The sequence below is a fragment of the Xyrauchen texanus genome, chromosome 25 (genome assembly GCF_025860055.1).
Source record: "Xyrauchen texanus isolate HMW12.3.18 chromosome 25, RBS_HiC_50CHRs, whole genome shotgun sequence".
NCBI lineage: Eukaryota > Metazoa > Chordata > Actinopteri > Cypriniformes > Catostomidae > Xyrauchen > Xyrauchen texanus.
The window spans coordinates 40,283,964-40,311,588 of NC_068300.1; the positions used below are offsets into that span (position 1 = coordinate 40,283,964).

The window sequence follows — 27,625 nt, forward strand, 5'->3', positions numbered from 1 at the left end:
TGTTAAGATAAACACATTAATAAATGTATAATAATGTATAAAAATGTAAAAACAAATATGAGTAATTTTTTTATTTCCTCTATGTTATTGGTGTATTTGATTTATTGGTGGATGGTCATAACTGGAACTTTTACAACATACAAAGTAATAAGAAGAAAACCAAATAGCTTTCAAACCTTTTTTATTTGTTTCACATAACCCACATTTATTCATGAAAAATTATAATCTCTTAGAAAACAGCATTTCGATAATGAGACAAATATATATATATATATATATATATATATATATATATATATATATATATATATATATATATATATATATAAATATATTTATATATATATATATATATATATATATATAAAACTCTTTCACACACAACAAACAATTATAAAAAAAAATAAAAAATTGTAGCATGTTTGTGTTATAATACAGTAATTAAATCAGGAGATGACTGATGTTTTTGAGATGAGAAGGTAGGTGGACAATACCTGCCAGTAGAATCCCGTAGCAGCTTAGTAGTGATTTCTGTTTTATGCATATTTGTTACTTCATTTAATAAATCGTCAAATACATTTAATAATGCAGTCAAGCTGTCTTCATATAAGTTAAAAACTTAAAACAGCTTAAAATATGTTTAAAACAAAGAATTAAGGGACAAAATGCCCTGCTGAGGGGACAAAAATATTGCCAATTTGTACAAACTCAGGCCTTACGGTGTTTCGGTACAGGGCGTTTTACTTATTATCAACACGCTGTGCAGCGGGATCAATTTTGCTCAAGCAGTCTTTGAGACCGTCCTTCAGTTGGACCAGCTGCTCTGAGTGGCTGACCAGCGTCCCATTGACCTGTGCCAGGAAGGCATCTGAATGTCTCTCTAGTTCACTACGGATTCTCTCAAGGTCATCAGCTAGCTCGCCGAGGCTTCCGCACTGTCCTTCTACCTGTGTAATTCGACTTTCCACTCCCAATACTTCCTGTTGCATTCCCAGTGTTGTGGTTCGACAACCTTGTAGCTCCCCAGCTAACCTTCGCCGCAAACTCTGGAGTTCTGCCTTGAGCTGGATCAGCCTCCGCTCCCCAGCTCCAAGCATAGAGGTCTGGCGCTCAACTAGATCCGAAATGCCTTGGACTTGTGTAACCAACCGGGTTTCACGTTCCTGCCAAGTGGAATTAACATGTCCAACTTCTCGAGCAAACAAGCTGACTGAATCACGTAGTCCTTTCAAGGTACGATTGACAGAGTTGACATTGATCTTCAGGAGTGTGATTTCCCCCTGGATGGAGCCCTGTGTGTCCTCTTTGGAGAGTTGCGTTAGGAGACCCTGCAAGGTGCTGTTGAGATGGTCCAGCTTGTTTGATTGTACATCCAGGCGATTCATCACCATCTTCTCGGTTTCTTTCCAGTCCTCTACCCTGGTCTGGTAGTCCTCTACCCTGGCTGTCTCGGGGCTAGAAGCAGGGGAGCAAGCAGAGGTGCAGAGGAGCTCAAGGGCCGACATCTGCTTTTGCATTCCATCCAAATCCACCTCAACCCTTCTCCGAACACTGTCGATCTCTGTCTCTAGTGCCGGAACCACTTGCCCCTCCAGCAGTGCTGGGGCCGTGGCATTGCTCAACTCCTCTACCACCACAAAGAGACGTCGCTCCAGTGTCTTTAGCTTATCATCCAATAAGATCTTAAACCCATCGAGGGAGCTAAAGCCAGGTCCAATCCCATCATGTTCACCATGTTTAGAGCCATTAATACTGCCCTCCATGCCCACCAGCCGGAGGGTCTGGAGGGTCAGGTCCACTTGTAACTGCCTCTGGGACTCAGTGAGGCCTGTAACTGACTCCTCCAGCAGAAACATCTGCTGCGTTAGGCTATTTATTTTGCCACAACAGCTCTCAGTCACGGTCAGACCTTGGATCTGTGACTGCAGCTCACCCAGCTCTTTCCTAAGGCCTGTCTCATGGCCATCTAGTGACTGTTGGATCTGCTCTTGACCTGTTAGATGCTCATTATGACAATGCTGTTGGACCTGAGGTAAGACACAAGAAAAATGTTATGCTTCAAAATAACTGAAAGGCTTAGTGTCAATAAATATTGTACCATAACTTTTGGGGGGTAATTAGATTTAGTTAAATCTTAATGCTTAATGTATATATTTGGGAACAACTCCTTAATCTTGATGTACTTCTGTGAACAACCCACCTGGCTAATTCTCTCATCACAGTGGTTCTCCAGACCTGACAATCTCCTCTCAAAGCCATCAAGAACCTCTGCCCTCACTCCAGCCAGCCTGACATCCAAAAGTTCTTCCAGATGACCCTGGTCTACTCCAGGTACAGGTCTCCCTGTGGCGCCATCCATCAGCCTCTTTATCTGGCCATCGTGTCCCATCACCATGCCACGGATCTCATCCAGTATGTCACTTTTGACTTTGAGATCATCTTTGACCTCCATCACTCTCCCAACCAACTCTCCAAAGCCAGGGAGGTTCTCATCACCATCTAAGCCATTTGGCGTGCCTTCTGGGATCAGCCCAAAACCCACAGAGGTATCCAGGAGCCGAGGGATGCCACTGAGCATAGAGGCCAGCATCTTTTTTGTGTCCTCTCGAAGAGAGACACGTAGACGCTCTTCCATACCAACCACTAGGCCATTCAAGATGTCCAGACTTTGAGAGAGTTTGTGAAGGTTCTCCTCAATGCGATCTAGGCGCTCAACAGAGACTCCAGCCTTAGGACCTTGAAGGAAGTTAGGGAGAACTTTTAAACCTTTGAGAACTAAATTTAGCAAACAAGAAAGGGGAAGATTATTGACCAAATTAGTTTAAACCTGTAAAACTTTGTAGTTCATTTTAAGCTTAGTCAAGTTAACCAAGCCAAGTTAACGTTAATGGAATTTACATATTAAAGACACCATGAAAACAAAATGGCACTTTTATGGCTTTTATTTTTATGGCTTAGTACATGTCTGTTACCTTATCAATACTGCATGCTAGTGTACTCCTAAATGTTGAAAGAAGAAACTTTTTGCAGATATCTGCATTTTAAATGTTACTTCTAAGAAAATGGCAGAAGTATTGTTGACATCAAGTCATGTTCATGTGACATAACCTAAAGGCTATTGACAATTAAAAAATGTATATATTTGTATCTATTTACCATAACTTGTTTTGGGATTTTCAGGTGGAACATATCCACTAGGTATGGGATTGTTGTCAGTTTGACCCCGGGGATAACCCTTTATCCCGGGCCAAGGGAGAGAGCCTGTGAAGGGAGGCATCACACCATTAGGGACAGAGGTTGGCCTGTCAATGCAGTTCTCTCCAGAGTAACCCGGGCAACAGCGCCACTCTAGTTCTGTGATGGTTTTATGACCGAGTTTATACTGCGGTTTGAAGAGTGTCCGATACCTGTTGGGAGAAATACTAATGTTTACTGTCACAAACAGAATGGGCTTACTGTCTACATGATATCTGTTTTTAAGCATACCCTGCTTAGTTTTAGTATATGTTATAGAATTAAATAATATTAATACGTTGTTTAGCAGAAGCTTTTATTCAAAGTCTCTTACAGGTCCTCCTGGAGCAACTGAGTTTCAGTTTCTTGTGTTGGGAAATATTAAGAATGTAAGAATTGACTCTATTCTGTTCATGAGTGGGAATTCGAATCGGAATGACAGGAAGAGACATTTACTGAATTGCAACAAATGGAAGAAAGGTTTAAAGGTGCACTCAGTCATTTTCCTCATTAAAAAGGTTTAACTCCTAGACATGAATTGTAATTATGCAATATATGTAGGAAATCATGAGCACACACGTTAAAATCAAGTCATATCAGTAACCTTATAAAAGCTGTTTTATTCTACATGGAGAGGGTCCACACATGTTCGAATCACATGACCAGCCGAATACTACTCTCAGTAACCATCCTGTTATTTGACGCTTTCACTCATTGATTAAAGTAATCATGACTGACTATGAATAATACATTTCTACAATGACATCTGAAACTATTGATTTTATATAATGATGTTGCATCCAAGTCGATAGGTGTCAGTGTAAGTCCAAGATGACACAAAGACAAAAGTTACTGAGTACACCTTTAAACGTACTTAAACCTTCACAACTAAGAAAAAGAAAGTGTCAATATTAGGGTTGCAACTCTCCATTTATGGATATAGTTAACGTTGGACTCGAAACCATCAAGTAACCCAACTCTTCATGCTTAAGACTACCGATGCAACCACACCCTCTTCTTATCCCATTACACTTCTTGTCACTTTCAATTTAATTGAATTCAACAATTTACATAATTTATACAGGTATTAATTCTTCCCATGTTTCAAGGCCCATTGAGACATCTTTTCTTTTTATGCCCTTAATGTGCTTTTGCTCACTGAATCTGGACAAAAAGTTTCACTTGGCATTGAAGAGTATTCTGAGTTGCACCACAAGAGGGCAACTCAAGGACCCTTAAGTTTATGATTCAAGGCAAATTTACTAATCTCATGTAGACTTCAGTATACAAATATTAAGTGGGCATCAATCAGGTTATATATAACAGCATGATACTATGATTCAATAGTTTTAGTTCCAGGAATTTTAACATTTATTTTAGTTTTTATCATCTTTTATCAATTTGACAACTTTTGGGGGTGATCAGATTAATTTATAACTGTGACGTGCTGTGACAATAAAATATGGCATTCACAATCATTATGACATTTCCATGCAAAGATTACTTACATGACCACAGGGCATGTCTGTCCCCATATGCACTTGGTAGTGTATTCAGGTTTGACAAATGTGGCCACTCCATCCTGCATCACACAGGTGACATTCTTCTGAACGACATAGGCACAGAAGTTCCTGTTTTATATATATAGAGAGAGAGAGAGAGAGACAGAGAGAGAGAGAGAGAGAGAGAGAGAGAGAGAGAGAGAGAGAACCTTAAATTTGAACCTTTTTTTCTAGCATAAGACCAATTGGGTTTTGCAAGAAAACAATTAACAACCGAAAAACAATTAAATCTCGATTCTCATCAATATCAGAGTCACAACAGAAAAGGAAACTTCATTTATTTGTTCAGTTATGAGTGTTGAGTGTAAAAGTACAATCAGATAACATGAGCTACAATAACAAAAAAGCATAGAGCTGTGCTTCCACAATCTTTTCACTGGAATCAAAAACATAAAAGACAGCAAAACAATGAGAAAGTGAAACAGCTTAATCATTTGACAATTATGTGGAACTGCTGCCATTAGTATTCGAACACATTCATTCTATTTAATCTGAACTGCAGCTATAGCAACTGACGAGTGTCCACAGCAACAACAAACAACACTGATGGAGAGATAGACTTAGATAGACAGACAGACAGACAGACACTATGGAAACACTGTCAGGCCAGATTCCCAGCTGTCCTAGAAAAAGCAAATGTTCAGCAACACAGGAAAATAGGAGCAGCAATGGCATATTAGCATACTCCTTACTACATACTTCATAGTATTTACAGTTTACTTGCACATTTTTATAAAAAAAATACTTAGTGAAACAGTATGCAGTATGCATGCAATGATACACTGAAACAGTAGTGTGCTTAAATACCACATTTTAAATTCTGATTCAATCTAGTGAATTGGTTTGTTCACCATGTTGGTGTAATCTGATTACTAAGTAGTTACTGTCATCAAACTATGTTTTAAAAAAGATTTGTGTAACACATTACACTTAAAATACTTGTTTTCATATTACAGTACTGATTTTCAATTAGGATAATTACTTTAAAGTACATTACTTGTGTTACGCATATTTGTTAAATATTATTTATGTAGAATATGTTTAAAATATGAATTATTTTGAACCTAGTGTCATAGAATGAACATTACTATAAAAACAATTTTGCAACTGAGTTTTACTTTGCAGATTCTACGTTTCACTGAAGTTACCTGGTGAAGGCGCTACAACAACTGTGCGTTTTATACACTTACACACAAATCTTGAGTACAACGGCTGATTATGACTTTATAAACACTTATATTTCACTCTACTACTCACACACTATGTTATGATATCGAAACATTTTTACTTTAACATATCATTTGAAAAAGGATACATTTTAAAGCTGGTATAACAGACCCACTTACATTTACACACTTATTTCAAAGTGGTTAGCTTGCGCGGTAGCACACCTGTGTTTGAATTTGGACTCAGAAAGCCAACCCATATGAAAATCGAGAGTTCATGGCAAACATTCGTTAAATTGTCCATTGTTGCTAAAGGTTTGCTGGAGGTTCAGCACTACCGACGAAGAGCTGCAAACTTCTGACAAACATTTGCAGTGAATCAAAAGCTCATTTGCAAATTTGCGGCAAGTTTGTGTCTAGTTTCGATTTTTTGTAAGGGGAGGCTCGAGCCTAGCCAAACATGCAAAGTGTACGTCAGACAAATGTGTCATAGAAGGAACAAGAAATTACATGTTTATTTAAATAAATTAGCTTTTCATGTCTCATTTACTTATAAAATACTAGCTTTTGGTGCCCCTCACTGGACAATTCACTACAGCGAAACGTGTAATGACACATGTCATTTCGTTTTGCAAAACTTCAACCTGATTACATTAATATGTACATCTTTTTGCATTTCTGTGACACCCAAAAGGTGTGTGCCCCCTAATCACTTAATAAATGAGGAAGTACATACATTATTTAAAAGGTGCTGTAAGTGATTTTTTTCATCGAAAGGCATTCAAACAATTTTCCTTCTCCTGATAGATATCACTGAATTAAGTGTCATGAGATATCTCACCAGTCTTTGTGACAGGTCTAGACTTTGTAAACAGCAAACAAAAATGTGTCCGCACACCACGGACAATGATGCTTTTGACCTGTCAATCATTTTGCGTGGTCTGATAGTGTTGTCATTGCAGCTAATTACTTAGTTGTCATTGCTTAATGACATATTCTGATTTATCATTTGTCAGTTGAGGGCGCTATTTCGCTAATGTTGCGTTTGACAACAGTGGGAACAGCTTAGTATTGGTTTAAATGGTATCGGTGTAGCGTTTTGGAAAGAGGGGGCATGACTAAATCAATGGCTCAGTCTGGTGAAAGTTAGAATGGCTAAAATCGCTTACAGCACCTTTAAAATCATTGAGTGAAAAAACAACACTTTTCTGTGAAAATTGTTTTAGAAAGTAGCCATAAAGTAAGGCGTTTAGTAATGTCATTATGTTTTGATTTAATAATCAGTAAAGTAACCTGATTACAATTTTAAAGAAGTAATTTTTCAGTACCTTACCCAAAACTGGAAGTTTAACTAAGTGAGGAGCTTAATTGTAGCTTGACTAACTACAGTTTTTAAGTAGCATCACAAACACTGGTATGAAATTACGCAAACATGGCGGCACCCAGGAAGATACAAATCTAATGCTAAAAATTCACTTTTAAGCAAATAAATTACACAGAGTCAAATGAGACAGGTGTGTTAAACATGGTAAATTAGCGTTTATATTTATAATCCTTCACCTGCTAAATGCTAATGCTAGCATAGCATTGTTTGTCTCCACAATTCAGTCAAATTCTATCATTGCTATTTTGTTTTTTATGTGTTATCTTCTGAGCATCAGGCTTTGGAAAGTTTTTTGGTCAGAAGTTGTAGATATCAACTTTGGAATATCCTACATCTGAATTTGAAGGGACATTTGTCTTGTTTACTAACTTGACCCAAATCCAGAACCAAATAATTACACAGTTCAACAGCTGTTGAGATCTGATTTATTGCTATCAGCTGTGAAACTATTTTGTTGAAAGTGATGGGATACTTAGCACACAAGGAAACCCACATAACCTGTAAATATGCAGTGTGCTGCACAGCATAGAAAGGTTGTGTGAGTGAAGAGCAGTCATGCATTGCTGTAGTGGAGCTGGCATTCTCCAGCAAGCCTGGAGTGAAACTCTGACTCCTGCTGTTTAGCGGCGGTTCTGCTCCAGAGATCTGGACTGTTAGAGAGTCTTATTCATTCACAGTGTGGATGAGAGTTCAGGTGTACTGACCCTTTACATCAATGAATCTAATTACTGAGATCTGACTGAAATCATGTCTCTCAGACTATGATCTGTCCTGTGACAGAAGGGTTTGGCTCAGATTCAGTTAAAACAGACAATTTTATAATGCACATTTGGCTGGGCTATCAAAACAAGTGTTGTTGTAGTTAAACAAAAATATAATTTTGTCAGTTTTGTGGGGTACAATATCACATACAGTAGATGACCTTAAAGCTAACTAGAAGTCGGTCATGGTCTAGAAGACACAACTCCAACAGTAGGGTTCCAGAAGTAATTTGTTTTCCATAGACAAATACATTTTTATTGATAACTTATAAAGACAGACCTACTGTGAGGTCCAAGGTTGTTAATTGATGGTACACAGCAGGGGTTGGCAACATTTTTGACATGGAGTGCCATTTTTTATTTTCCTGGTCAGTCCATGCAGTCTGTCCAAAGCAAAGTGGGCGCGTTTACTCGTGCGATTAACCGAAAATGAAGCGTTGATGACTCGTGATGCATGAATGGCTTGCACGCGCTGCTTGAGTCTGTTGGGTATACTGCAGTCTCATTACATTTTTACTTTTTGTTAAGCCTCCCATTCAGCTCATAAAAACATGCTGCGTGATCATGAGGAAGGATTACATCAAGATGTAGATTGGAATGCAGGTGCGGAATTTATACAGATAAAAGAGTCTACTCCTCTCTCGCCGTTGCTGGCGTGCCAGTGATTACCCCTCCACGTGCCAATGCTTGCACGTGTGCTATAAATTGCAAAACCCTGGTTTACAGTATGCTTCTGTTGAAGCCATCTGTCCAGACTATTTTAAATTCAGTTTTAAAGAATTGTGTTTAATTGCGGAATTCCTGGTGAACTTCACTACCCATGATCCTGAAGAGAAAGTGTTGCGGCAAACAAAACGGGACCGTTCATTTATTTTTGCTCCTGTTTAAATCTGTTCAAATGTGTTTATTTTTCTTATATACTGACCTTTCTCATTCCCATTTCTAGCTCGTTAATTCACAGTAACGACACAAACAACTCATGTAACCTGTTGTTTGTTTAATTAAAAGACGCTAACACTGCAAATGAATGGAGTGAAAATAACAGCATGCACATGGTTTATGTTTTCCAGCCGTGAGTAACGAAAAACAGATCAGGCTTCAGGATTTGTTTCTGAGGTGAACGCACATCTGCAAGTCAAACAAAATGAGGTATTCAAATGTTCCATGTGTATTCAGTACACATAACTCTGTTCCCCATTTAATCATATCTGCTGGAGCTGTTTACATTTGATATTGAATATCTGTGATGGGAAAAAACTAGCAAAAGACTAGTACTGCTTCGCACTGTTTGTTCAAGTCATGTGATCCAGTTTTTTTTTCTACATAAATCTGCCAATAGAAGACAATGAACACGCAGAAATGCTTCAGTGGTAATCAATGGCAGATACCTGTTCCATTGATTTAAATGTCACAAAAGATCAATGTTGATTGGACAAGAGGCTCTACACACACCATTTTGGGTCCCACCTGGATGCTGTGCTTCTCTTCATAAGTGCTATTTGCATTGGAAAAAATATCTGGTTGTATATTTGACATTAAGCTTTCAATCAATGCCTTTTTCTCCAGCCTGGAAGCCCAACTTCTTTACATAATTGTTTGAGTTCTCAAATGGGCAGGACTTCGTAACAAATGGTCAATAATTGAAACAATGATGTACTGTACTGACTGATGTTTGAAATGTACTGTTCAAGCATCGCTGTCTAAAGTAGGGTGCTCTACTGCTCAGAGATACAGAGGCAGTTATTTTTCGAGATCAGGTCTCCTCACTTGAATTTTCATCTGTATTTCGCGGTTATGCCTCATTACATTCACGCCACACCGGAGTTCAATGAGATGAACTCACGGGAGACATGAGAGCGTTGTGCATCAGACGGACACATTTGGAGCATCTCGCCTTGGTTGTGTCGCATCACTACTTTTCAGCTCCTCTCTAGTCATAAGCGCTGTGTTAAGCGACTCTTCCAGACATATGGAAAATTTGTCGTGAACAGTATATTCTGTTAATCAGAAGGTCACAGGTTTGATTGTCACCACCATTGTGTCCTTGAGCAAGGCACTTAACTCCAGGTTGCTCCAGGGGAATTGTTCCTGTAATAAGTGCACTGTAAGTCGCTTTGGATAAAAGTGTCTGCCAAATGCATAAATGTAAATGTATACTTTTCAGCAGATATTGTACAAGTAGTATGGTCGAATGTTATTCTGAACATAGTCTGTGTGTGTGCGTGTGTGTGTGTGTGTGTGTGTGAGTGTGTGTGTGTGTGTTAGACATTCTGATTTAAAATACCAAACATTACTCAAGCTTTTTGCTTTTAATCTGTCAGCAGCTGCAAATAACTTTTTTAACAACAGGAAGCCTTTGAAAGCTCTTTCAGACATTGACAATTGTTTATATAGAACAAAATCTCCAGTGACGCTTCTCAAAATACTGAACAGTGACTTGTGAAAGGACAAATTAACACATTGTCAGGCATGTAAAGGGATCTAGGAGCCGCTCATGATGTGTTCAAGGCCACCTATAATCTGTGTTCTGCAGGCTGTGTCCCAACCACAAAGACCACACAGCATGTGTGTGTCTCAGGGGAGTGTAGACAAGTGGTTATTAGAGACGTCTTTCAGCTGGTCTATCTTCTATGTGTGGTGAATTTTTCACAGGAGATAAAATAGAGTGAAAAGAATCAAATGTGAGTGGACCCAGTACGTACACTTGAGGTACACCATATGGAGAAAGAGGTAAAAAGGTAGTTTCAGCCTCAAATGACATTCCCACAGACCGCCCACAATCCATTCACTCACGGTCTGATGCATATCACACAGAAAACTAAAAAGCACTTTTGAAAATTTCAAATTCCATTCTGATTTCCCGACTGCAACACAGTTTATGGGAGCCGGGTTGCACAGGCAAGCTAAATTATTTTTAAAAGATACAAGTTTGAATTATTAATGTTTTTGATGAAAAAATAATTTACTTTGCCAAATGTTTATGTTTTCAAATCAGTTAAAGATATTCAGAGATTTGTTTTAAGCACTTAAGCCCAAAGTATACTTAGGTCAGACGTGAACGCTGAACATCCGCATTAAGGACACGTGACACAAATGTTTTCATCAGCAGAGTGCTCGAGCACTGAATGCGCACAGACCGATTTTATAAATATGCATGCGCCTGGAATTATTTGCACTTATTAGCTGGTCCACAAGGTGTCAAAACTCACATATGAGCCATTGCTATCATTACAAAGCACTAGAAGATGTCAGATGTTGACAGGCTCGCATTCTATTTTAGCGTTGGCATCAAAACTGAAGAATACTTTGGGCTTTATTAGCAAGTAAACTAGATATTAACAATCAGAATAGTATATTTGGTCATTGATAAATAAGGTTGTCAGAGGTGATAAAATAAGATTTTCTTTTGAATCTGTTTCACAAATTTTCAAAAAACATTTGTAGCATTTTCTACCAAAAATGTTTTAGGACTTTAAAATGATAATGTTGTGTAACTATTATGTAAAATATATTTAAATATTGTCCTTGCACATTGAATACTTGATAGTAACTTAATCAATAATTTTGAAAAAGTTTTGAAAGTATTTTTGGTTAAAAAAGGTTTTACAAATATAAGTCTTTTTTTTTTCAGTTAAGAATATATATTTTTTTTATAAAATGTAAAATATTTATATTGATTTATATGACTCTTTTTTTAATTTCACATACAGTATTGAAGGTATATAGAGGTTTTCTCTGTTTTATTTTAATTATTCATTTTTGTCACATGACACGTGAACGCTGAGCATCCGCATTAAGGACACGTGACACAAATGTTTTCATCAGCAGAGTGCTCGAGCACTGAATGCGCACAGACCGATTTTATAAATATGCATGCGCCTGGAATTATTTGCACTTATTAGCTGGTCCATAAGGTGTCAAAACTCACATATGAGCCATTGCTATCATTACAAAGCACTAGAAGATGTCAGATGTTGACAGGCTCGCATTCTATTTTAGCGTTGGCATCAAAACTGAAGAATACTTTGGGCTTTATTAGCAAGTAAACTAGATATTAACAATCAGAATAGTATATTTGGTCATTGACAAATAAGGTTGTCAGAGGTGATAAAATAAGATTTTCTTTTGAATCTGTTTCACAAATTTTCAAAAAACATTTGTAGCATTTTCTACCAAAAATGTTTTAGGACTTTAAAATGATAATGTTGTGTAACTATTATGTAAAATATATTTAAATATTGTCCTTGCACATTGAATACTTGATAGTAACTTAATCAATAATTTTGAAAATGTTTTGAAAGTATTTTTGGTTAAAAAAGGTTTTACAAATATAAGTCTTTTTTTTTCAGTTAAGAATATATATATGTTTTTTTATAAAATGTAAAATATTTATATTGATTTATATGACTCTTTTTTTAATTTCACATACAGTATTGAAGGTATATAGAGGTTTTCTCTGTTTTATTTTAATTATTCATTTTTGTCACATGACAAAAAAAATGGTTACCTACAGTACATATTGGTTACACCACATGACTTTGATTTGATGAACAAATGTTTTTCAAATATTAGTCATATTTTACAACAAAATTCAGCAGAGAATTTCATCTTAAAATTATAATTTTTTTCACATGATCTGTCAATGAAAATGTCAGCAAAATGCGGCACCTACAGATTAGGACATAAATTGGTGCAGCATTTTGTGTGTTCACAAACTGCAGGGATTTTTGTGTGTTTGCTGGGATTCAAGAAAATCTGCTTGCCAATTTACAGTTGGCAAGCAGATTTTTACATATTACATATTCAATTGAGCAGGGGTGTGTTGTTTGGAACAGGGGCCGCATTCGCCGTTAAGTAGAACATGAAAGAGAGAAGATAAAAGTTGTATCTTTTAAGCCCAGAAGTAGTAGTGCACTCTTGCACTCAAAGAATGATGCTGAAGTGTATTCTGATGGGATCATTCTGTGATTGCTTGAAGTTTTGCTGCTACTTTTCTATCATGTGTTAGTAAAACTGAATTAAGGCTGGGTATAATTATTAATTGTTTATTTTACCGTACTTTACCGTATGTTTGCCGCAAAGTGGACAAAGGTGTTTTATTCTGAAAACAATATCAACCGTTTACACGGTCATGGGTCATGATGTGCATCTCGTCAATGGTTTGATTGGCATTCAGCACACAACTGAAAAAAACAGGCTGCATAACACTGATAAATGATTACTGCCAGAGTAACATTCACACACAGGTGTGAGGGACTTCAGCAATTCACAAATAACACAAAGAACAAAGTATTCCTCTCACTTGTTTTTGCTCACAGGGGATCCGTGTGTGAATGATGTGAAGCTCTATTGGGATTTTATGATGTTCATCACTGAAAAGGTTTGCTCACTGACTTGGCACTAAACAGCACACACAGCCTCACGAATGGACACGGAGTGGCTGAATCACTCTTTTCTTTGAGCAGAATATTGCACTGAGCACTACATTTTTTATTTTCCGAAGAGGAGAGAGAGTGTGCATGCACTCGCATGTATGGTTGCATGATTGCATAAATTTAGTATGAGATAAGGCGAAATATTTCCAATTTGTACATGTATAAATCTCTGATTGGGGGGTTGCAACTATTATCTGACACCCGAGCATATTAAAAGCTTGTGGATGCGGGATTGGTCCCAAAGCAAGATAAATGAAAGATCTAATTCAAGTAGTTTGCCCAGGTCTGCAATTGAGGGTGCTCTAAGGTTCATTTAGCACCTCCATAGAACAGGGCCTGTGCTCATTATAGAAGAGGTGTATTTAAGTAATAGTTTGCTGTGAATTGCATTTGTTAATGTTTAGTTTAGCTTAGAATAGTTTATTAGATCTCGACAAAAATAAATCAATAGAAATAATATTAATAATGAGGGTCATGTCATTGACCGTAATTTTGATTACAAAGTCTACATGTATTTTTGTCAGCCTATTATTGTGGTACATTCCAGGGCTTTCAAACTTTTTGATGGAAAGAATACTCAAATGTGAAGATCCCCTTGTGAAAGACCACCTTCCTAAAATTTAAAGGCAAATTTATGTATAAAACTTTATGTGTTTTTATGTATAAAAACTCATTTATATTGTGTGAGAAAAATATTAGGTGTGATACTATATAGACAACATTGCCTTTTATGTTCTCATTGTACTAATGGCATCTTTTTATTACCCACTCATAGAGCAATGTTAGAAGTATAAAACTGAAGAGAAAAATAAAAATTTTCAGAAACATTTTATAGCACTTTTCAGCACTGCTTCCAAAGCAGTCCTTATAAATCAGAAAATGTTCTGTTATCAAATTCGTTAAATGCTAAAAAAAAAAAAAATTACAATTATGCTGTTATTTTTTTCCCTATAAATGACCCCTTTGCACTGCTCTTCGGCCTATTTGGTATAAAACCTCTGGTATAATCTATTGCAGATAAACCTGACAAATAAAACAAAACAAACTGTGATTGGTCAGTTTAGATGTCAGTCAGACAGTCTCTTCTTGTCTAAGTGACCAGTTCTTGGCCAGAATAAACTGCAAAATGGACAAGACATAATGCCGATAGTCATAATTCTGGCTCTGTGAGACTAGCGCAAAACTAACTGACAATGACAGAGCCACACAAATGGCTTATGGCTTTATCTAGCTCAGGATTTGGCAGTGGATTTTTATAATCTAAATATAAATGGCTTGCATTGTTTAAAATGACCCAGGTCACCCTTGAGTAATGCACAGGCATGTCAAAAGCTTTTAATGGCATTTAAAACTTACAGTTGTGAGATGGAGATGTGCCAGTATTTTTTCATTCTTCCATTATATAAATATCTCCCTCCATCTGCCCATTCTTCTCTCTATCTCATCCACTCTCTCACTCACACTAATGGAGGCAATCTATCATCGGTCGCTGGGTTCAGACAATGGCCATGCCATAAGAGCTGCTCTGAAAGAGATGGAGCTATTGACAGTATAAGTACATTGCCTGGCCAAAATAAAAGTTGTATACTCTAATATTTTGTTGGACTGTCTATAGCTTTGATCCAGAGTTGCATATATTTTTGTCTGAGATCATGTATTGATGACGGGAGAGTCGAACCATTCCTTAAAGTCTTCTCCAGCTCATACCAAAGACTTTCAATGGAGTTAAGGTCAGGACTCTGTGGTGGCCAATTCATGTGTGAAAATGATTCCTCATGCTCCTTGAACCACTCTTTCACTATTTCATCCTGGAATATGCCTGTGTCGTCAGGGAAGCAAAAATCCATTGATGGGATAAACTGGTCATTCAGTACATTCAGGTAGTCAGCTGACTTCATTTTATTTCTGCATAACATTGCTGAGTCTAGACCTGACCAATTGAAGCAACCCCAGATCATAACACTGCCTCCAGTGGTTTGTACAGTGGGCACTATACATGACGAGAGCATCGCTTCATGAGCATCCCTTCTTACCCTGACACGCCTATCACTTTGGAACAGGGTAAATCTGGACTCATCAGACCACATGACCTATTTCTCCACAGTCCTTATGCTCCCTAGCAAATTAAACTTTTTTTTTTTCTCGACAAGCCTCACTAACAAGTCAAGTCAATTTTATTTGTATAGCGCCTTTCACAACACACATAATTTCAAAGCAGCTTTACAGAATATCAGCATTAACAGACGATAAAACTGTAATGTCTATGAAGTCGATTAATCATCATTGTGTAATTTAGATAAAATACGATTTTTAATAGTGTTTAAAAATAATTAAATGATAATTGTATTAATAACCCCAGTGAGCAAGCTGTAGTGGATTTCTTGTGGCCACACAGCTGTTTAGTCCCAATCCTGTAAGTTTTCGTCACATTGTGCATGTGGAAACGCTCTTACTTTCACTATTAAACATGGCCGTGAGTTCTACTGTCCAAGAGTTTTAGTGATCTCCGATCACGATCATTCAAGGTTTTATTCCGACCACATTTCTTCTGCGAATCTGACGGTTCACCACTATCCTTCCAGGATTTAATAATGAGTTGGACAGTTCTTAACCCAATTTTTTGTGATTTCAGCAATCTTTTGTTTTCTTTGATTGATGCAGGCCAATAATTTACCCCATCTGAAACACAGTAACATCTTTTCCATGACCACAGAGTATATCTTCCGACATGGTTGTTTAAGAAATGAGAAGCTACACACTGCATCAGTTAGGGTTAAAAGTACTGTTGCCAGCTGAAACATATTAATCACTGCAATAATGATCCAATCATAGACTCTTAAGTATCTGTTTATTTAAATCCAAACTTTTTTTTTTGGCCAGGCAGTGAATAGAGATATGATCTATGGAGGCTTTTTAGGATCTATTAAGCAAAGAAAGAAGTGCCACTACTATCAAACAATAGGATGCTTTTAGAACAGAGAAACTGTATCTACACACCAGAAAACCTTCAGTTTAGATAACTAATAGAAATGGAAATAACAAGAGACTTTTATTGCAGCTAATCTAAACTGCTGTCACTGTTCAAAACGTGTGCACAAATAAATGCAACACTAACTGCAATTAGATATAACTTTGTACAGAGATGGTTGCAAAGCCATTTTATTACACCACTCTCATTGCTAACATATGTAATGTTTAAGCATTATGGTTAAACTTCCAATACATTGTAATAGTTGCACATTTTAAACATTTATTTGCAGTGATTCCTGCTTGCACGTTAAGCTTCAATTATAAATGTATTACTCTAAATGTGGTTCACATTCATTTATACACAATGTATAAATGTGTTTATGCACATTCACACTAAATCTAAATTATTGTCTGTGGTAACACATGTGCCAAAGTTGCTGTCCATAGAGGGTTGAATAGCTTACGGAACAATGGACCACTCGATCTAATGGATAATGTGGACCAGACTTTATGCCAATAGTCTAAAGTCTGACTACACAATAGAGGACCTTATTGCAGGCAGCTTCTTATTCATGAATCAGTGCTGTAATAACTCACCTGAACATCAGAATAATCATATATTACTAGATTACATTTATAGGTGAACTATACCTTTATTAAAGGAGTTTGGGTAATCTGATATTCAATTGAGCAATTGCATGCTAAAGCAGTGATTTGGAACATTTTAATGTCAGTTTAATAGCTCTTTGTCAACGGTTTAGATAAATATACATTTCAGAGCTAGTCATTGTAAATAAATACTTACAAGTATGATTTACCAGTGTGAGAGAGATTTGGGCCAGTTAATGAACCTGTCACTTGTACTATCAAGCCAGTGATGTATTGTTACTTTGTCTTATATTCTTGGGAACACTTCACATTAATGTTTCCTTTGTTAAAAGGTTTAATTAATGACCAATAAGTCCTTACAAATGCATTATACATTATTAATGTGTGGTTATAAAAACATGAATAAAGAGGGCAACTTTCATGCAATTCTTGCCAAGATGTGAGCATTTTAACAAGGGTTTGAAATGCACTTTTTGGCTCACCGGCCACTTTGGCTAGTAGTTTTCCAAGGTCACTAGCCATTTAGCATTTTCAGCAAAAATCCTCCGCCCCACAAAAAGTGATAAAGTGATAAAATTACCCCAGGTAAGACCATTGATAGTCTTTTTTATATATATATATATATATATATATATATATATATATATACAAATACTATAGTTTATATATATATATATAACACAGTTAGATCCGGTCCTCGAATCTGATTGGACGAGAGACGTTCCATAAGCACTGATGGTGTGACAGCATCAGCACTTGGATGCTTCACTGTGTGTGTATCACTCCTCGTTCATGCTGTTCTAAACTAAAGTGTATCTGTTAGGAGTTACTGGGTTTATTTTTGAAATTACATATGTGAGCCAGCAGGTGGTGGCAAAAGATCATTTTTGTGTGTAATATGAGCCAGTTGGAGACGTAAAGTGAATCCGTTAGTCATTGTTTACATAGATCTGCGCTCTGTGATCGCTCGTATTACTAATACAATACCAAAACTAGGAAATAGCTTTAAACAGCTTTAAACGGACAACTTCAGGATTAAGGCTCATGCTGAGAGACACAACAGACTGATTTATTACACAATTTAAGTGCTTACCTTTTATCAGAGTTTCCACATTGGATACTGTTTAAAATACAGTTAGATCCGGTCCTCGAATCTGATTGGACGAGAGACGTTCCATAAGCACTGATGGTGTGACAGCATCAGCACTTGGATGCTTCACTGTGTGTGTATCACTCCTCGTTCATGCTGTTCTAAACTAAAGTGTATCTGTTAGGAGTTACTGGGTTTATTTTTGAAATTACATATGTGAGCCAGCAGGTGGTGGCAAAAGATCATTTTTGTGTGTAATATGAGGCAGTTGGAGACGTAAAGTGAATCCGTTAGTCATTGTTTACATAGATCTGCGCTCTGTGATCGCTCGTATTACTAATACAATACCAAAACTAGGAAATAGCTTTAAACAGCTTTAAACGGACAACTTCAGGATTAAGGCTCATGCTGAGAGACACAACAGACTGATTTATTACACAATTTAAGTGCTTACCTTTTATCAGAGTTTCCACATTGGATACTGTTTAAAATGGTGGAGGACATCGCTGTTTCTATATTGAATGACTCTTGCACAATGGCTCCCGCGAAATAGAGAGGAATACCCCCGCTTGGACGTCTATTTTCCACTGAGAAATATCTGATTGGGTGTTGGGATTGCATCTCTCTCTCTCTCTCTCTCTCTCTCTCTCTCTCTCGCTCTCTCTCTCTCTCTCACACACACACACACACACACACACACACACACACACACACACATCCAGCAGTTTATTCTTGTTTATCAAAAAACTTGTTAGAAACAGCACAAGCCATGATAATATTTCTGAAGTGAACTTTTTTAATTACTAATGGAGGTTTGGACGCATCATTTGTTTTGAAACAAGCAACGGCAGATTCTGATTCGTCGCGTAAGAAAGTAGTTCCATGCACAAATACGTTTATATGACTGTACTCGTTTTTTTCACATTTTTTAAAATGTACTTGTTCATTGAACTGTTGTATATAAGCAATATCACACTCGCACTCGTGCTATATGTCCCTACATCAGCACTGCTGTGATTACCTACGGCACTACGGAATCACAGCAGTGCTGATGTAGGGTCATATAGCATGAGTGCTATATTGCTTATATATATATATATATAAAACTATAGTATTTGTTAAAAAAAACTAATAGCCTAAACACATTTAGAACCTTATATTTTTCATAGTTTTGATACAAATAAAGTATAATAGATTCAGTTTAATAAATAAATATAAATCTATACAAATTACCAGTTAGTGTTACTGCAGTAAAGATGATGGTGTGTATTTTAAAAACTGATGGAGTGTTTTCGTCTCCTCTTTACCTTGTCAGTGGTTTTTGTAATGTAGGGGCTGTCAAGCAGTTTGACAGGTTTGACTTCTTCCATTACTGTATACTAGAACGTTCTAAGTTTTATGGTCTCTGCCAGCCGCCGCGATATTGAGTGAAGCCACCTGCAAAATGCAAGTTTTGCTCTTTCTGACCCAGCTGAGCCAAATTAATTTTATTATTAATTTTTGTATATTAAGTTCTAAAATTTCTGGCGACCTGCCCAGGGTGTCCCCCGCCTTTGTTAGCTGGGATAGGCTCCAGCCCAATGTTAGCTGGGATAGGCTCCAGCCCCCCGCGACCCTGTACACAGGATAAGCGGTTGCCGATGGATGGATGGATGGATGGATGGATGAAGTTCTAAAATTTGTAATCAAATGTACATTTATATTGAAGAGCTAATGAAAATAGTAGTATACAGTATACACTCACTGAGCACTTTATTAGGTACATCTGTACATCTATTTATTCATACCATTATCTAATCCGCCAATCACGTGGCAACAGTGCAATGCATAAAATCATGCAGATATGTTAACTCCGATAAACCCCTCTGTACAATTGTGATGAGAAGAATATAATCTCAGAATGCACAACATGTCAAATCTTGATAGCGGATGGGCTACAACAGCAGAAGACCACCTTGGGATCTTTATTAAGACCAAAGTGTTCATAATAAAATGCACAGTGAGTGTAAATCACCAGGCCAGCAGAAAAATAATCTTTTATTTTAACCAAGAATTATGATTTTGATTTTAGCAAATGTTTTTTCAACCAAAACCAAAATTATGGTTCAGAATATTTGGTTTTCCAATAGTTTCTCATTCACAGCCTGGAGCAATCCATTAATGTAAAAAACTATTTTAAACAAACTAATTTTGCCAAATCAAAAACTCAGATTAGCCTTAATAAGAACAAGATACATTTTCATTGAATGACATAAAGAGAATTTTAGATTTTTTTTTTCAGCAACTAGACAATAATGATGTCAGGATATTAATAATGTTAAGTTGCTATCTCCTATGTCAGTTATGAGTAATTCTTGAATGCTTTATTCTTGTATGTTCTCACTTGCTCATTTATTGCTTTTGATGATGGAACCATCATTCACATTTTGGTTTCATCAGTAATAAAGAGTAATCCAGGAAATTTCACAATTGGTTGAAAAGTATATATAAACACGAATGTTCTACTGCTCAAATCTAATTCATAGATTTGTATGCTTTAACATAGCAAAATATGCAGTATTGTATTGTGCCCTACCAGAGGAAAAATGTATTGCTCATGTTAATCTTTCATAGTTTAGGAGACTAATTGGAGCTCTCAGTTGTTTCATTGAAGTATTTACTTTGTATCTAGGACCACAACTTTGTTTTATAATAAATCATAATATATGAGATAAAAAAATAAAACTGTCTTATTACATACATATTCTGTCATAAAGAAATACAGCATTCTAAGAAATTAGTGTACAGAGCAGACTGTGTAGAGGTTGCCGGGTTCATTCAAATCTCCAGTGCATTCTGCACAGCCACATGTCTCCAATCTGATCAGTTTAATACAGCCAGATTCACTGCTATGAGTGCATTATGAAGAAGAGAGAGAGAGAGTGGTTATACACTCACAAATTAGTGTGGAATGTGTTCACATAAATACACTGACCAGACATTATCTACACCAGTGGTTCTCAACTGGTGGGTTGCAAAAAAAATTCAAAAATGTAAAGTGGATCATTCATATTTAAGATAGCAAAATAAATAGCCTTATCAACATGTAAAAGTTATATATTTTGTTGTTGGTGTCCAAACAAACTCTTAATTTTTTGGCACTAATTCATCTGCATCTTGGTAGAAACTAGCCAAATTAGGCAGATGCAAACTTGGACGGGTTGTCTTTGAGAACCATGAATGAAACTATGCAAGGCAGACTCAGACTACATTAAATACGTATTCACTTGCAGCGAGGATAAACATGACTTGTGCCAACTTCATAGTGTTGGGTAGTAATGAATTACGTGTAATCTGGAGTACAAGATTTAATCTCGTAATCTGGAGTACAAAATGTAATCTACGAGTAATTAAAAAAAAGTGCTCGTAGATTACATTTTAAAATGTGCATAATCAGATTATAGTTGATATTATGGATTACATAATTTAATTCTTGATTACATTACCAATCAGCCAACAGCAACAACTAGTGCATAATTTAACAAAATTTAAAAGAGCTGTCTGAGCTGGAGCCTGAAATATGCGCAACCGGCCTTGCCAGATAGCACATATATTAAAGACAGTGCGGTCCCATTCCTCATTTAACCACGTACAAAAATAAACTGACTTTCAAAGAGACACAGGGAAAAAAATTAGCAAAACAATCTTTGCCTTACAAAATTAATATTCATTTAAATAGACTCCACATATAATCTTAATCCAATCTCCACTTGGAGGTTCTCTTAATATTTCATACAATTTTGGTAGGCCTAATGGGTTGAGTCGCCATTTGATGTCCAATGTAAACGCTGAGACCTGAAGCAAAACCAGTTAAGAAAAACTGATCTACGGAAATACGTTAACACAAAACGTCTGACTAGCTACGGAAAATTTATTTTAAATGAGTAAGGTCCCAATTTATAAAACAATGTAAGTCTTATTTTATGGTCAGTTTTCTATTTCATGTCAACTACAGGGGGGTCAATGTTTGGCTGGTTAGTATGATCCATTTTGCCTCTGCTGGTAGATGCCATTACTACACCATTTTGGGGGCAAAACACATGTTTTTCACTGACATCTGCACAAAAACATGTATTCTGACTAAATACATTTTTCATAAAAATAAACTCATGGGTGGAAAGAGTACTGAAAAATAATATTCAAGTAAAAGTGCTGTTTCTTCATAAAAAATGTAGTTTGAGTAGAGTAAAAGTACCTGTTGTAAAATCTACTCAAGTAAGAGTAAAAGAGTAGCTCATTTAAAAGTACTCATGAGAAGAGTGTTTTGACTATCAGTTGTATCAACTTGATCAACTGAGTTGCAAAACCTATGCTCCGTTATAATACAATTTTTAAAATATAGGTATTTTAAGTGTGCGTAAATGATGAGAGAATTTTCATTTTTGTGTGAATTATTTAAGTAGCACATGGGGGGGCCACATTGTCCTGCTTTTGAGATACAATGTTCCACATTGATTTAGTTATTGTATCTTTTAAACCCAGAAATAGTTGTTTTCTCATTCTAATGCATGATGCACAATTTTCTGAAATTTGTGACAGGTGGAATGTTCTGCTGACGTATTGCTCTGCAAATGTTGATACTTGTATAATTATGCTTTATAAAGATAGACATTATTTTATCATCTCTACCATCCTGGTAATTTATTATACATATATAATATGTATTATTATAAATGTATACATTTTTAAACTATTTCAAAAAGTACAATTCCTGGGAAAAATGTCTTAATTACAGTAATGTGGGTATTTGTAATTCTTTACTTTACACCCCTGAATAAAATAAAGCCTAAATAGAAAGCTGCCTTCTAATAAAGCACACAAACCGAAATAAAACGTCAGAAGTGATTTCAACACACAATTGATGTGAACAGATTTTGGTGTTAGCATGTTGCTAAGCTAACAACACAACACTTTAATATTAATAAAATACACTCTCTGCAAAGGATACACACGATGCTGCCTTACAATTTGGGATAAAAAGTAAAAAGTATATATCTAGAAGGCAGAATTATCTTTTGGAACAGCCTTTGCTAAAGGCATGCCTAAACCTTAAAATGCTGCCTACATAGGTCTCTCACCACAGAGCTGGATTGTATGGAGGGTTACAGGGTGCCGTGGTTACCCAACTGGAGAAGATTAAGATGTTTAGACACACAGAGGGTTTGTGTGGTAGCAGTGAATTGCTCAGACAGTGACTGTGGGTCATTGAGGACAGATGCATCTGATATCATCAATGCCAACATTCACAATCTGCATTTGATACCACTGTAAGCCCAGAATTCCTGTACGCCGACAGCTGTTTGATGTGGACTTGCTCAACATGCCAACTACTTATCTTTTAACACAATCCAAATGTAGATGCTTGACCAAACTACAGCCACATAGCAACTTTAGGAGAACAAATCCTCAGTGCTGACTAGTAGTCAACTGATATGTTTTTTCAATGGCCGATGCTGAAGATACTGATGACTAGAGAGTTATGTGTTATAGGCTATATGTATGTCATATACTAATAAAATTGAATTTTACTACAATGAAAAATTGGAACACATAGGGCTATATGCTGAAATTACAATTATGTATTTATACAACACAATACTTATACTGCAAATTCACAAAATATTTCAAAACAAACACGGTATTATATGTTGCGATATTTGGTGGATATTAGAATAGACTCAAGGAAGAGCAAACACTTCTGTTCATTGGTCAAGAAAACACAGATTGGCCGATACCGTTCATTTTATAATGGCCATATACAGTTTCAGCCGAATTATCACTACTTTTGATTTTAGAAAACTGAAGCATATGTACTACATTTAAGGACTATTTGAGACTATATTTAGATGTAGAAGTTTGTTTAGAAACGGTTATAGAGTGAGTTTCCATGCATGGTTTTACACTGATTATGTATAAAAAGCTGGCAACATATAAAGCCATGTACATGTCATAAACGGTTTAAGATAATTTTTGCCCATATTACCCTGATTTCACTTTGCAATAAATACATCTTTGCGTCGTTCTGGCAGCTTATTCTGTGTGCACATGTCAAATGTTTGGCAATGTAAACTCTGTGTGTTGTCGGGTTTTTAGAATGAGCAAATGTTTTATAGCTATCAGCGTATTGTTGTGAATGTAAACACTCACAGAGACATAGGGAACCAATACTTCGTCAATGAGAGTATTTACATGCACGTTCTTACACATCGATTATGCTTAATAAGCCGACAATGTGCATGGTCATGTAATCTCTTCCTTAATCTCTTCAACTCTGGGGCATTTTAAGGCTCAAATATACACACTCAAATATAAAAGCTCACCGTTTACACATACTGTGGAATAATTGCTAAAAATTGGTCAAATTTTTCCGAGAACCTGTAAATAAAAAATAAAACACTACAATAATTCATAAATAATATTGTATTTGTTTATAATCTTATGATAAACATAATAATATTTATTTTTTAATTGTCCTAACTTTGTAAGCATGTAATTTTGTTTCTGTTAACCCAATCTCCTTTCAAATAGTCTTATTTTATTCCAATAAATGTCAGGAAGAAAACAAATATTTTTCCTCTCTTGCCTTCCATCACAAAATACTGATCTGAAATGTAGGTGGCGCTATAAAGCATTTTAGCAATCGCAGATGTGTTCTTCCATACACATTCAGTATAATTTTCAGTACATCCTCCACTCCCATTTTCATCGAATATATAGGCCTCTGAGTGGACTAGAAGCTCAATCTAGGTGTCATTAGAAATGAGATCCTCCCCTTTGCGATGATGTATAACATTTTATCATTAATAGTCGATAACATATATTTCTGATGATTTGTTTAGCATGCTTTTACTTTTAGGGGTAAGGTCATAAACTGCTTTTGCTACCCAACTGCTACCCAACAGTTTGACATGGGTAGATTTTTCTACATTATTTACATATACATATTTTACATATTTCTAAATAATGACTGATTATGAGGGGAAAATGTGTTATCAGATCGTTCATCCAGGTATTGCGACTCATCTTTCCTACTTTTCATATCAATCTGCGATATAAGTAACCTACTAAAATAATCTAAACTCAAATCAATGTTTCTTGTCAAAGTCTTGCAATAAGATGGATAATGAACAGATGGTCATTTCCGCAAATTAAACCAACAGAACATCGACGCAAATCAGAGGAGGAATTCAGCCGTTTCTAGAGACTCTGCAATTTCTCTCTTCTCACATAATAATGTAATTTTAATGCAAATAAACATTTCATGTCCATTTATTTATTTGTTAGGTAGGTAGCTCTGTTATAAGCGGGATTATGTAGTCAGCCGGTCATTATCGCTTCGCTTCGGGGTCCTGATCACCCTGTCAGTGTTTATTTTGCGATAACATCCGGGTGTCTGTACATTATCCCTTACATACCCAACAGAAATATAATATACCACTACCAAAGACCACTGCCATTTTGGTTATTCTTTTTTCCCGACTTTCAAGTCGGAGCTTTCAAAGAATTCTGAGATTACAACTTTTTATTACGAGTTCTGTGAAGACGTGAATGCTTTTTACAAGTCAGAACCTCATAATAACTGTCATTCCGACATGAAGTGAACACACCATCTTAGAACATAAAGATTTGACATTTTAATAAATTATTAATAAATCCTTAATATTTTTCTGATTTATGAGTAATCATTTTATAAAAACAATAAGTCATTTGAGACTTGGCTGAAGGAGTTGCTTTGCATTGTGCCTAACAACAACGTTCAACTGTGACTTTATTCCCAATATAGCACAGCCTCTTGCACCCAACCGGGTCTTATGACAAGTCTTATAATAGTATGAGATGAAATAGTACGAAATCGCTTGAGTAGGCTTATTTAAGTCCCATTGAGAAAAATAAATGAACCAATGAACAATGTTTTTTTAGGATTTAAACAGGTGTAAACCTAACCTTGAATTTAATAGGAAAATAATTTTGAGTACAACAGAAAGAAGAAAGCATTGGGGTTTGAAATGAGACGAGGGAAGCGTATTACAAGTTGAAAGTAATTTCCTTTGGAAAAGTTAATGGCAAACTTGCCGAAAATTGTCTGTTGATGCCAAAGGTTTGCTGCAGGTTCACTACTACTGGTGAAGGGGTGTAAATACATTTCTGGCAAATGTTTGCTCATTTTCGTGTGAAAATAACGAGTAGAAAATGTGTGGCCAGTTTGTGGCTAGTTTGCCAGAACTAAATTTTTTTGTAAGGGTTTTCATACAAGCCAAGTCGTACGATGTTTTACGACTTCACCTTCTCATACAAGTTATTACGAGATGTCATTATACCATGTTTCTCTTACCTTATTGTTTAATAATTTTTGTTTTCAGTTCCATCCTTGTTTTGTCTTGTTCTATGTACTGTATATATACCTCACTAAATTTGGTTAGATTTATGCTTGAAACGACTTACAAATCTTTGTCTCTTACGTATATTTACAGTAAATTCATATAAATTGTTATTTAGACATTTTTACTGGAAAAGACAAAATACAGATTTTTTGCTGTGAGTTTAGCATGTCACACAGCAGTACACTTGACTTTTCTGGTCAACTCCCCATTTAGATGTGAACACACACCCACATGGTGTAATGCTTAAAATATGGGCTTCTATTCTGTACGCACACACATGCACACATTGTTTACTTACTTATGATGACCCATTGGCTTTCCAGGGTTGTACTGCGGGACACCCCCTGCCTTGTGCAGATTGTATCTATATGTACTTCCATAGAGAGTTCCTTTGGCATCCACTGAATTCAGAAGCGACGTGAGCAACACAAGAGCTTCACACATCAGTATCCCCATCATCTTTAAGTAGCAAAGCAAAATCTGACAAAGTCACTTGCAGAAAATGCCATAAAGTGGGAGAGAAGAGAGAAAATGTACAGAAAGCAAAAAGCAGGGGATGAGGAGGAGAAAAAACACAAGTCAGCTGTGCTTCAGAGTCCAGAGGTTGTGAAGGGCTGCTTGTTTTCCTTGCAAATTCCCACAAGGTTTCTCTAGAACATCAACTCTTTCAGTTGGACAATCTGTTGTTCTGGTATCATCCTGCCCAGTTTACCACTTGCACGAAACAGACAGAGGAGAAAGTGAAGAGGAAAGACAGAGCGACAGGGCAGCAGTAACAGAAGCGAGGGCTCAAATCTCTCTGTCAACAGAGCAGTGTGTGAGCTCGACTCTGCAGCCGCATTTGCATATCCCTCCCCAAACCCTGCGCTGAAATGAGACCCAGCTGGCGACGGTGGGGGTGAACCCATTCACATGTTTCTTTCAAACCCCAAATCCCCCAAACCCCTCAAAAATTTGAGCACTTTTACAGAAATTAACCAGACAAACTAACTAC

General features: G+C 36.5%; 1 protein-coding gene across 1 annotated transcript; it reads right to left on the reverse strand.

The window, feature by feature from the left end:
• Positions 1–375: 375 nt before the first annotated feature.
• LOC127618985 (EMILIN-3) lies at positions 376–27,425 on the reverse strand. The gene is made up of 5 exons (XM_052091695.1): positions 26,930–27,425; positions 4,743–4,865; positions 3,157–3,407; positions 2,201–2,736; positions 376–2,027 (listed from the first exon to the last, which is right to left on the reverse strand). Exons 1-5 carry the CDS (start codon positions 27,088–27,090, stop codon positions 741–743), a joined length of 2,358 nt encoding a protein of 785 aa, XP_051947655.1. The 5' UTR covers positions 27,091–27,425; the 3' UTR covers positions 376–740.
• Positions 27,426–27,625: the final 200 nt, after the last annotated feature.

Excerpts from the sequence above, each read along its gene's own strand:
- LOC127618985 (XM_052091695.1), bottom strand. The coding sequence starts at position 27,090 with ATGATGGGGATACTGATGTGTGAAGCTCTTGTGTTGCTCACGTCGCTT. Across the intron at positions 4,866-26,929 it reads AAGCCAATGGGTCATCATAA|GAACTTCTGTGCCTATGTCG; the intron begins GTAAGTAAACAA and ends TATATAAAACAG. Across the intron at positions 2,028-2,200 it reads GTGATGAGAGAATTAGCCAG|GTCCAACAGCATTGTCATAA; the intron begins GTGGGTTGTTCA and ends GTCTTACCTCAG.